Below are 12,940 nucleotides of genomic sequence, written 5' to 3' on the forward strand. Positions count from 1 at the left end.
CACATATATTCAATGCAATTTTATGTTTAGTTAAGTATATATGTCCCAGTTGTAAGTACTGAGAAACTGTAAGATATGAAAATTACATTGCCCAAAGTGTAAATGTCAAAATATATAGTAAAATGTCAACCATATAGTGCTGTGTGTTTCCTGCAGACGGAGTTGAGGATGTCATATCACTGTGTAACGCTAGAGGGCGCCAGCTGAACTGGAGCAGTCATGACGCAGCGCGTCCGAATCACCAGAGGAAGAGTTTGAGTTCCCACAATCCTCTGCGCCCGGAGCCATTTCCCTGTGAAACGCGGTGCAGCTCGAACATTAACTTTAATTCTCATTTTCTAGTTTATTTCTAAATATAAATCATCCAAGGAGAAGATTTTACTGCTCGAGCGCGTGTGAAAACTCTACATCGCCAACATGCCGCGAATTATGATTAAAGGAGGAGTGTGGCGGAACACTGAGGTTTGTTTATAAAGCACACACTGTTTTCATGATTACACTCTATTTACAATTCATATTTTGATCTTTTTAAAGTAATCTACATAAAGGAATCGTTTACTTGAATTAAACATCTGTAATGCAGTGTGTTTATATTACCTTATGTGTTTATATTTGCTTCGTCGTAGACATGCTGTCAGCCCATGATGCTACTGTTTTATTACCTCCTTTATATTTAAAATCTTGCATACAGAAACATGTTCACTTTTATTTTTCATCATAAATGATATTTTCATGCAATTGTAGTATTTACTTTACAAAATGCATAAATCCGATTACTGCTGCATGTTGTATTGTTGTCTGCATATGCATTGCAGAGTTTTGTTTATTGAGCAAGTTAGTGCATCAGAATTTTGTATTTTTTGTTATACACTTATATTGTATTTTTATTATTTAATTTAATATTACTTAATTCAAAGTAATATTATAATCTATTTGTAGCAAAATGATTTGTTTTACAGTCTTGACCGCTTATATTAGTCAGATTGATTTTTTTTAACTTCTTGTCTGTTTTGTGTTGTTTATTAACAGGATGAAATTCTCAAAGCCGCTGTTATGAAATATGGCAAGAATCAGTGGTCTCGAATCGCATCCCTGCTGCACCGCAAATCTGCCAAACAGTGTAAAGCCAGATGGTAAGTCTCTAAACCTAGAGCTCTAACTAGTTAGGCATCAGGAACATGATCAGGGTACCCAGAAATGCTGCCTAGGTGGGGAGCTTAAAACAGTTGAAACACAGCTGAAGTTGCATGCTCTTAATAATAATTATATTTGTCATTGGTGATGCAGGTATGAATGGTTGGACCCCAGTATTAAGAAGACAGAATGGTCACGTGAGGAAGAGGAGAAACTTCTTCACTTGGCCAAACTGATGCCCACTCAATGGAGAACAATCGCTCCCATTATCGGCCGGACGGCCGCTCAGTGCCTGGAGCACTATGAATATCTGCTGTAAGTACATTTGAAAGTGCACGGCATTAAATAATTGTGTGAATTTTAAAGAAATAAAAATAATGTTTATAAGTCAACATGTGAGCCATAAAACGGCTTTGTCAAAATATTATAAAAATCAATTCATTGCATGGAACTTGATTGTTTTGTGTTTTGCGATTTTCATTGTTTGGGATTTGTTTGTGTTGTCATGCGTATAAAACTGAGCACAATTTCTTTATGAATGCAGAGATAAAGCTGCTCAGAGAGAGAATGAGGATGATGTGGGTGACGACCCTCGCAAATTAAAACCCGGCGAGATTGACCCGAACCCTGAGACCAAACCAGCTAGACCTGACCCAGTGGACATGGATGAAGGTGGGTGTGTCTTATAAATACTTGTTAATTATCAGACTTTTGGGTTTTCCTAACATTGCCTGACATGCGTGTCTTTTATAAACTGGCGTGAAGATGAGCTGGAGATGCTGTCTGAAGCCAGGGCACGTTTGGCCAACACACAGGGCAAGAAGGCAAAGAGGAAGGCCAGAGAGAAACAGCTGGAGGAGGCTCGGTAAGACAAGATTTGTATTTATAACAATGTTAATTCACAGTTTCACAATGTGATCACAGGAAACACTGAGGTCTCGATCACAAGTGTTGTTCATTATATAAGCACTCTGACGGACTGTCTGCTTCTCTCTGCAGGCGTCTGGCAGCGCTACAAAAGCGCAGGGAGCTGCGAGCTGCAGGAATCGACATTCAGAAGAAACGCAAGAAAAAGAGAGGCGTGGACTACAACGCTGAGATCCCCTTTCAGAAGAAACCAGCGCAGGGCTTCTACGATACATCCATGGAGCTGTACGACCCTTTGGAGCCTGATTTCAAGCGCTTGCGCCAGCAGCATCTTGAAGGAGAACTCAGGAATGAGTCGGATGTTGTGATGATCCTATCGATCTGCATGTTTAATTCTGTGCCACGGTTCACCTGTATGCCATTTTGTCTTTTACAGTGAGAAGGAGGACCGTGACCGTAAGAAGGACCGACAGAAGATCAAGAAGAAGAAAGAATCAGATCTTCCTTCTGCCATCCTGCAGACCAGCGGCGTGTCTGAGTTCACTAAGAAGAGAAGCAAACTGGTGTTGCCAGCACCGCAGGTTTAGAGCTTAACCTTGTTATAATCTCTGCATATAGTGGCGACCTTGATGGACGCTGTAAGCATGTAAGTCTTACTGGTTTCTGTTGTCAGATCTCTGATGCTGAACTGGAGGAAGTGGTCAAACTGGGTCAGGCCAGTGAAATCGCACGTCAGACGGCTGAAGAGTCAGGAATCACTAACTCGGCGTCCAGCGCTCTTCTGTCTGAATACAATGTCACCAATAACTCAATGGCCCTGCGAACACCCAAAACTCCGGCTGCACAGGACAAAATCCTGCAGGTTTGAACTTCACTTGTTGTGTCATATGCCGTGATGTTTATATTTCACGTCTCACTGCTCGAATCCTTCACCTTATAGGAAGCTCAGAATCTCATGGCACTTACGAATGTGGACACACCTCTTAAAGGAGGTCTGAACACACCCCTCCATGAGAGCGACTTCTCAGGGGTCACCCCGCAGAGACAGGTGGTTCAGACGCCCAACACCGTGCTGTCTACACCCTTCAGGTACCCAAACTAAACCAAGCACACCTAAATAATACAATGATTATTTTAATTACATTATGGTTTGTGTAAGGCAATATGCGGCTCAGATTTTTCTGCATGAATTTGATTTTCCAGAACCCCTGCTCACGGATCGGAGGGCATGACCCCTCAAGGTGGAATGACACCCAAACCCTCGATTGGTGTGACCCCCGGCAGGACCCCTCTGCGTGACAAACTCAACATCAACACTGAGGAGGGTGGTGTGGACTACAGTGACCCATCATACGCTAAACACTTAGTACGTTACACCCGTGACATCCGGTTGAATTTGTCCTTGATTGTTTTTATTGTTATTTTGACCGGTTGGGGAGTTTTTTCTGCATCACAATAAGACGTCTGTGTGTTTCAGCAAAGGGAGTCTCGTGAGCAGCTCAAGTTGGGTCTGATGTCTCTGCCGGTGCCCAAGAATGATTTTGAGATCGTTCTTCCTGAAAACGCAGAGAAAGAGCTGGAGGAGGCCGAGGTGGACGAGAGCTTCGTGGAGGACGCGGCCGAGATCGAACTACGCAAGCAGGTGGCCAGAGATGCAGAGAGAGAGAAGGAGCTCCGTCAGAGACACACGCCGGTTCAGAGAGATTTACCGAGACCCTCGGCGGTAATGTCTTATCTATACTTGCATTTATACGTTTATCTTTAGAAGTAAAAAGTATAAATGTTGTGTAAAAGGGGTGTTTTGAGTCCTCAATTGACATGGTCTGCTGCTCACATGTCGGTTTTTTCGTCAGGTGAACGAGACGATACTCAGGCCTCAGAATGTGGAACCTCCTCTGACGGACCTTCAGCAGGCTGAGGAACTCATTAAGAAGGAGATGATCACCATGATCCACTTTGATTGCCTGCATCATCCATTCAGTGAATATCAGGCTAAGAAGGCCAAAGGTCTTGGATCCAGCTCAAACAACACCGAACATGTGGCATACCTGGAGCAGAATCCATACAATAAAGTTTCAGAGGAGGAGCTGCTAAAGGTCCATCATTTGTTTAATTTTTTTTAATAAAACATACAATTCTTAATAGTCCTAAATAATTATAGTAGATATTTTGCCTGCAGAAGTTTTGTAGCAAATATATTATGGATGAGTTTTGTGCCAGCAACACCGAGTTCATGTCTGGCTGACAGATGCCATTGATTCAAGTTCATGAACCACATGCAGATGTTTGTGCTGAAGCTCAGCGTGTGTTTGACAGGCCCGAGAGATGCTGGTCCAGGAGATGGATGTAGTAAAACACGGCATGGGTCATGGAGATCTGTCTATGGAGGCGTATAATCAGGTGTGGGAGGAGTGTTACAGTCAGGTCCTGTATCTGCCCGGACAGAGTCGATACACGCGTGCTAATCTCGCCAGCAAGAAGGACAGGATTGAGTCCCTGGAGAAGAAACTGGAGGTAAGAGAAACTCGCTGTGTTGTAACTCATTCTGCAACCTCATTTTAATCCAGCAGATGTCAGCGGTGCTCCAGTAGATGTGTGTGGAGACGAGATATTCACTACAATGCATTTATGCAAACAGTGAAAAACACCACTCTGGTTTAGATTTTAATGTCATTTATTAAACATTCTTTTAAGATATCACTCTTAATGTGGCGATTTTTCATTCAGTCATACAGTAATCGTTTGTTGCTTGGGAATCATAAGCATCTTATAGTATGCAAATAAACCATATTAGTCAGGAGAAGGGTTAATTATAGTTAATAAAGTTGTTATTATTATAGTTAATAAGTATTTCATTTTGCCAAGTAACTTCACAGACATTAAAATAATTGTTCACCTAAAAATTACATTATTTCATTATTTACTCAACTTATGCCATCCCAGATAAAGTTATAATTGTATATTAAAATGCCATCATGTCGAATTACAAACACTATTCCAGACAATGTCTACAGGAATATTTATATTGCTGATCTTCAAATTGTTTCAGGTATTTTCATGATAATAAAGAATATTTTGAATGAAAAAAATGTCATAATCATATATGGGGCTCAATACGGTCCATCATCAAATCATTCAGATAACTCCAAAATGGTGAAATGTCATTAATATTGAACCTCATTGTTTTTTCTTTCTATCATGACTAGTTGCATGTTTTTTCATGAGATTCATGCACCAGTTTTGAAGAGATTTTAAGTTTTTTTTTTTGCTTGCTGCCATAAACTTGGTTAGGGCTGGACAATAATTCAATATCAATATACTTCACGTTTTTTATGATATAGTTTCTAAACACATTTCTAATATTTCGATATACAGTACGGTGTCCCATGGCCGTTCATGTCTAAAAAAAGCATGTTAAACGCGGGTAAAAGTCTTTCTGTCTTTCGTAGCTAAGCAACCATGAGCCGCGCTCTCCGGGATGGTGAGGAAAATGGATTGCCTGATCAGATTTAAATCGCTCATCTGTACCTCGCGTCAAATCATATTATTGTCACCTTGAGATCAATAAATCTGGTTGTGACTTTGAAGTGTTTGCTCAGAGTGTTTGCTACTGACCGATGCTCTGGTCCACATTAATAATATTAAAGGTGAGCCTTAAAATCGTATTGTTATTTGACAGCGAGTTCACATTTAATTTTGTATGAAGGCTAAATACAAATTAAAGATGAACATCAATTTGTCCATGCATTAGTATTTCTTTTTTTATTATATTGTTTTATTTGAGGAGGCTTTGGTTCAGAAGTTTGTAGGTTCAGACATTCATTGTGGGCGTTCTTTGTAGTTTTTTTTTTTTTTTTAAACATCCATACCGTTATTGGATTTATACCATACTGACTGAAATTTAGAAGCAGGGTTCCCACGGGTCCTTGAAAGTTTGTGAATCTGGGGGAAAAATGTAAGGCCCTGGAAAGTTTTGAAAATATGCATCCATAGATACAGGTCATTGAAAGTGCTTGAATCTATTTTATGCAAGAAGTTTTCTGAAAAAAATCCATATTATTCCCTGTGTAGCCTTTTAAGCACACGTGCTAAACTGTTCGCTTTAAATGCTTATATTTTCTGTATGCGAATGGTGAATCATACCAAAATGCTTTTTTGCATTAGTTGTGTTTGACACATGAAAACGTCTCGGGTTACGTATGTAACTGTTGTTCCCTGAGAAGGGAACAAGATACTGCGTCTCCCTTGCCATACTTCCTGCGTCCCTGTAACGCCATCTTTGGCAATATTTCAGATAGTGATATACTTCCTGTCTCCCGCATCACCCTGTCTTTGTCGTTAAGCCTCATCATTGGTTGAATTTGAAATACACATTCAGACAAACTTACCCCTGGAGGCGTCCCCAAAGTGTCACCACAGTGACACAGCGCGAGTTCCCTCAAAAGGGAACTGTAACAATGTATCTTAAAAGGTAACACAATGTAACCTTGCTCTCACTTGAAATGTGTCCCCACATTAAGTCCTTGAATTTAAGGGTATTGGACCTGGAAAGTCCTTGAAAGGTTCTCGAGTTAACTAAGTTGTGGGAATCCTGTGGAAGTATATTGTCAAATTTGTTTTGGCCATATCGTCCAGCCCTACAAGTAAATTATGAAAATTTTCAGATTTGCTTCTTTATTGATCCTCAAATCAAGTGTGAAATGTGTTATGACTTTTATTTAGTAATCATTTAGTGGCTATTTTACTGCAGTAACATGGCTGTAGTCCATGTCCTCGAGCGGCTTACTGCTTTAGTTATAGACGCAGTTGGATCCAATCCATTCTTAGCGCTCTTAAAAGTCACTCCCTGTATTAACCTCGTCATTAAATAGCCAAGAGAAACAGCGATAAGTTTGAATCTGTTTAATGGGTTCATTGACGACCATAATCATCTCCCTTGATGTTCATGCCCCACTGAACCCAAACAGAAATGATCGCCACCAGAAGACAACTAGTTGCCCGTTTTTTCAGGAGTTTCAGCCGATGGCGGCCGCCCCCCAGTCTTACAAAGGGTCCGTTTGTTTCATACGTCTTGGCAACGTGGGTCGGAAATTTGGAGCCGGTTCACACAGCAGCACGTTCGGAGATGTGGGGGAGTTTGTGTTTCTGCAGGAAGAGGAAACTGCTGCACAGAATCCACAGGATTTATGCCTTCACCATCTGCACACCACATTTATGAGCAAACCAGGCTGATGGCGATGGCTGCGTCTGTATTTGTGTCAGGGCCCATAAACGACACAACACCCTCAACAGCTGGAGTGCTGTAGATCTGGGCCGGTAATCAAAATGTAGTAAGGGTTGAATTATTATTTGTCCGCTCTATATGTACTAAACCTGTAGATATGCAGGACATTTTCCGTTTTTGTCGCCCGTCTCTCTGCATCTGCTCGTCTGGAGATGTTTTATTCGGTGATGGCCGGTGTGGACACTTACTGGAAACCTTCGGGTAGCAGAATGAAAACAGATCCGTTATAATTGCATAATGGTTTGTTGAAGACCAAAGCGAAGGCGTGTGTATCAGAGGCTCGTGTTGATGTTGGAGGTTTATTGTTTTTGTTTCCAAGTCAGACATGTTGGTAGAATTTGGCGTTCCTTTACAAGCGTTATTGGAAAATTGAATGTCTGAAAATGGTTTACGTTAGCGATGGTTTCAATTTTTCGTGGTGCCAGTGTCTGGCGGCTCAATTGAATCCCGGTCCTTTCATGGCAGCTTGACAAGATCCATTGTTTAACTCGAGAATGAAATATTTGTTTAATGCAGAGATTCAGCTGCCGTGTATGATTTGACTAAAACCTTACGTTGGTTTAAAGTACTACTACTTGTCCTTTAATAACAAATCATTACATTTTTTTGTATTTTTACATTGCTCTGAATAAACAAGATGATTTTATTTATGTGTTGACAGATCAACAGAGGTCACATGACCACAGAGGCCAAGCGTGCAGCTAAGATGGAGAAGAAGATGAAGATTCTTCTTGGTGGGTACCAGTCTCGGTCCATGGGTCTCCTCAAACAGCTGAGTGAACTTTGGGATCAGGTTGAACAGGCCAATACGGAGCTCCACACCTTCCAGGAGCTGAAGAAACAAGAGGATCAGGCCATTCCTCGCAGACAGGAGGTAAGATACAGCAGATCCCTTTTCCTCTGATCCATGTATTTAGTAGGGGTGACCCCGAATAGTCAAAGATTAGATGCATCGATAGGAGAAGCCTGATTTGACTATCAATCTCACAGTCGATTCATCACAGATGTGTTATGAAATGAGGATCATTAAATTTCGGCCATATATGGGTGCACATTAATGATTTCACATATAACAGCTTTCTCCCAATATATTAATATACAGACTATTGTGATAATGCTATGCAAATAATATGTGAAGTAGCAGCTTTCAATAAATATTTTTAAAATGCATTAATAAATCCGACAACCCCCTGTGACGGGGCTACACATTCTATGTTAATAAACCATTGCCTCTTTGTTTCTACATTTAAAATACAAAGCTGACAATTCTTATACTTTCGTTATTTTAATACTTTCTTTATTTTATTGTATTTATAAATCACTCGGGAGTTATCTGATTTAACTATTTGGCTTGTGTTTTGTTTCCATGCACTTCAGGCATTTTGCACATATTTGCTCTGCACCTTGTTACTTTTGACCTCAGTTTATTTTATAATTTTTTTGTTTATTATAAACGTAAATTCTGATCTAATTTAAGTACATTTTGAATTGCTTTTTGTTGCGTTCTGGCCATGATGCTTGCGAAAGCAATTTAGCCAAACATGCTAGGTGCTCTGCGTCTAATATTTAGGAGTTAATCAAACTAAACATAAAAAATGGATGTTTTTCGACGGGTATAACTTTTAAAATGTATTTAAAACAGGGTGGTTATCTTGTCAAAAGTTAAACTAAACAAGTAAAGTTTCTTTACATTTCATTGATGACACAGAAAATATCAGAATTGAATTGAGAATGACTCATTAATTCCAGTTCAATTCTTGAAATTGAATTGAATTTGAATTGATGTCAAAAACAGGATCTAGAATTTCAATTCGAATTTGAATTAAAGGAAGCAGAATTGCAATTTTAATAGAAATTCATATACATATTATAAAGTAAGTAAAGTGTTAAAAATGAAGCTTTCAGTATGTGTCAGAATTGTATTACATAACTACTTGTACAGATTACATTAAAAGGAAATGTTTTTCCCAGCAATTAATGTTAAAAACTCTAGTCACATAACAAATAATTACATTTGATTTTTTTGTAATTGTAATTTTGTGGAACACGATGGAACATGACTTCATTTCCCAGAATGCTTTACTTTAACTAAGTATTTTAAATGGTTGCCAAACAATTTTCCAAAGTAACTTTCCTAACACTGAATGTATGTGAGATTCTTTCTGTTGTGTGACTGGAATTTCTTTGAATTCCCATGAATTTAATTCCACTTCCTGTCATTCCAATTCAAATTCAACTTCCTGTAGGGCGGAGTCAATTCAATTCAAACTCCAATTCATGAATTGAATGGAGGCCAATTCTGAAATTCTGAATTGTGCACAAGCCTGCTATATTTATGCCTGACACAATCTTGTGATTTTAATATTATGGTCGGTGTTCACTTTCAAATGATAGAAAGAGATTCCTGAAATGAATAATATAAGAATCATCAGTTGTTTCTGTACCTAAAGAGAATAGCGATTATCAAAGTAAGCAAGCATTATTTCTGTGCTGAATAATAAAACGTAGTGTCTTAAAAATCATTAATTAAAGTGTTTTTCTTGTTATAAATTAACGTTTAATGAATTGTATATAAAGCTTAGTTTTTATAATTTACTGTAACAATCACACATTATATGTCATTTGTAATTTTTTTGGTCACGACTGCTTTACACGCTAAATCTCCAAATTAAATAATATTGCTGAATTATAGCTGGGGTTTCTAAGGCAGGATCACATTTGTTATTTTTTTTAAGTTTAGTTATCACTTTTTTTGTTATCTATGTGTGATGTTCTGTAGATTGTGGCTTTAAAATGTTATCAGGAATCATCAAATGTTTACGTTTGCCTTTCATTTTACCTTAAAAAAATAGAAATGCATCGTCAGTTTTGTCTTCATTCATCGCTTGAAAGACAGTTTTGGTCACTTTATCAGAAAGTTGTTTATGTGTGCTGCTTGTGAAAGAAAATAAGTCACCCATTTGTACCCGGTCTGGCCCACTCCCAACCCATGCACACACACAGATGATTCGACTATCGGTCCACTATAGAAAGATTCGACAATTGTGATTTGAATATGTAAATCCTTATTCGAGGACACCCCTAGTATTTAGTATTTGGTGTCATTTGAATTTCTTTGTAAAATAATGATGGATTAGCTTGCAGTGGACTGTGTGTTGTCATCATCATCATCATCATCACTGTTTCTCTTCTGTTTATACGCAGGCTCTGAGAGAAGACGTACAGAGACAACAGGACCGAGAGAAAGAGCTCCAGCAGAGATTTGCAGATCTGCTTCTGGAAAAACAAACACTTGGACAAAAGTTTTAAATGGGACATTCATTCTGAACATCTCTGCATGTCTTCTCCTGAATGTACGTAGTTGTCTGTGTGCTATATTATCTCTAGACAAAAGATCAGCATGTGCATGTGTGGTGTACAACTTTACGGTCAGTCTGCGTTAACGAAATGCTTCGAGCTCAGCAAATATTTTACTTTTAGTGGATGGACCACAGGGATGTTTAATTGTCAAAATATTTTGCTCTTTTGTTTTTAAAATGAATTGTATTGCAATTTTGTGGGAAAACCACCTCAGTGTAAATATTCTCTTGCATATTTTTTCATGTCAAGTTTGTGCTCAAGGTTTTCAGATTTCAATTGGAATAATTGTCTGCATTGATCTATAGATCATTCCCAAAATAAATCATTGATTATGAGTTGAATTGTGTCTATTCTGTTTTTTTAAATCACAATAAAGACCAAGACCATGTCAATTAGACTTAAGTATAAACCAGGCACCAGCAAAAAAAATCTTAAAGGGTCTGAATGTTTAAAAAAAGCTCATTAGAATTTGCATTTTTTATATACTTGCATCCATACATACTGTAAAAAAATCTTTGCTGCCTTAATTTTTTTTGTTGAATCAACTCAGATTTAAGGCCATTTAAACTTACTATTATTATTACTTAAGAGTGTATAAGTGAAAATGATCGATTTTTCTTTTATGCCAAAAATTCAGATATTAAGTAAAGATCATGTTTTATAGATATTTTGTAAATGTCCTACAGCAAATATAACAAATTATTTATCATTAGTTATATGTGTTGCTAAGGACTTAATTTGGACAACTTTAAGGTGATTTTCTCAATCTTTTTGATTTCTGCGTATCCTTAGATTCCAGATTTTCAAATAGTTGTATCTTGGCTTTATGTTAACAAAGCATACATTAATGGAAAACTTTATTTATTTAGCTTACCCTTATGTCGGTCAGGGTCACATATAATGTGATAAACTTTATAAATCTACTAAAAATCATCTTGACACCAGCAGATTCAAGTGATGATTGGAGCAGTTCTGCCAAATACTCCAGCCTCATTTGGACGAAGATTTACTTTTCAAATAATTGTGGTTTAAGTCTTTTGAGACCGTGCTGGAGTTTCTATATATGTAACATGACAATGAATTTAACATGATCCGTTCTCTTGTGAATGCTTTTGTTGGAATTGCTGAAATGAAACTAAAGTTGAACAACAGAATTTAAATGAGACGTCCTGACAATATTCTGTACATGAAATATTCTCACTTGACATGATTCAAATCTGTGTTTTAAGTCCTGTTATTGAATAAGATTGACCCGGTACGGTGGAATGCAGGTTTGGAAATGAACATCGGCTTTCGAGAGTCGTGATTAAAAACTGGAAACGACTCAATGCTATCAAATATCTCCGACTGAAGGATTGTCTGAATGCCATTGTTTTTAATCTTGGACTGCAGCGCGTTTAATAAATGTAGCACGATGTGGTAGGCAAAGAAAGTATTGTTTTTCTGGTTCAGTGCAATATGAATATTTTCAACAATCTTAACCACAACAAGCCACAAAAACTTTACAGCAGCAGGAAATGTGCTGGCATTAATGTTTTATTCTTGGCGTTTGGTGGTGTGGCATTGAGTTCTGCTCCATTTAGATGAAAAACACACTAGATGATGGGATTTTGAAACAATTACATGCGTTTGTGTATCTCGGAGAGTTCAGAGGGCGTTTTATTAATGTGTACAGGTTAGGAGAAACATTCCTTAACTCTTTCCTTGCCAATGAAGCAATCGCATCCAATCCTTACCCAACTTGTAAAACCTGGAAGCAACTGCTAAGGCCAAACAGTTCAAACTTTGTATATGTTTTGATCTGATCTCTATCAAAAGACCTTCACAAAAATCCAATTATCTCAAATACCAAAATTTGGGAAGAAACCTACCCATATTTGAGAGGTGATAAAAAGAGAACAAATGAAGATATGATGAAACACTTTTTTTGTTTGAAAGCAGAGGGTCTCTTCTTTCATTTGATATATTTTATGTTTATATATTTAAAGAAGAAAATTTACTGGAAGGCATTAAACTTTGTGAAAATCATAAAAAAATGCTGGTGCTGGCTGGCAACTTTAAAAAAAAATGCTGGATGGAAAAGAGTTTTTAAGAACTGAAAGAAACTTAACTGTACACAAACACCCAGTGCTACACAAACTTGATTCAGGTGTCAATACAATAAACTGTTTGCTTTAATGTGTCAGGTTTTTGTGTTCTGTATGTTACTGTCTGGACTAAATAACAGCTTTAAATCCTAAGACAAAACATTTTTACATTGCAAAAAAAGTGCACTAAAATACACTTTATAAATGG

At 37.9% G+C, this 12,940-nt stretch overlaps 1 protein-coding gene across 1 annotated transcript; it reads left to right on the plus strand.

Annotated features, from left to right (window-relative positions):
* The first annotated feature begins 251 nt into the window (after positions 1-251).
* On the plus strand, positions 252-10,986 carry cdc5l (CDC5 cell division cycle 5-like (S. pombe)). Its single transcript, XM_073869894.1, has 15 exons — positions 252-462; positions 1,030-1,133; positions 1,288-1,449; positions 1,679-1,806; positions 1,900-1,999; positions 2,134-2,362; positions 2,448-2,582; positions 2,675-2,863; positions 2,942-3,090; positions 3,205-3,367; positions 3,479-3,724; positions 3,855-4,097; positions 4,318-4,515; positions 7,947-8,159; positions 10,490-10,986. Exons 1-15 carry the CDS (start codon positions 418-420, stop codon positions 10,592-10,594), a joined length of 2,409 nt encoding a protein of 802 aa, XP_073725995.1. The 5' UTR covers positions 252-417; the 3' UTR covers positions 10,595-10,986.
* The last annotated feature ends 1,954 nt before the right edge of the window (positions 10,987-12,940 follow it).

Source organism: Misgurnus anguillicaudatus, chromosome 7 (genome assembly GCF_027580225.2).
Source record: "Misgurnus anguillicaudatus chromosome 7, ASM2758022v2, whole genome shotgun sequence".
Lineage (NCBI taxonomy): Eukaryota > Metazoa > Chordata > Actinopteri > Cypriniformes > Cobitidae > Misgurnus > Misgurnus anguillicaudatus.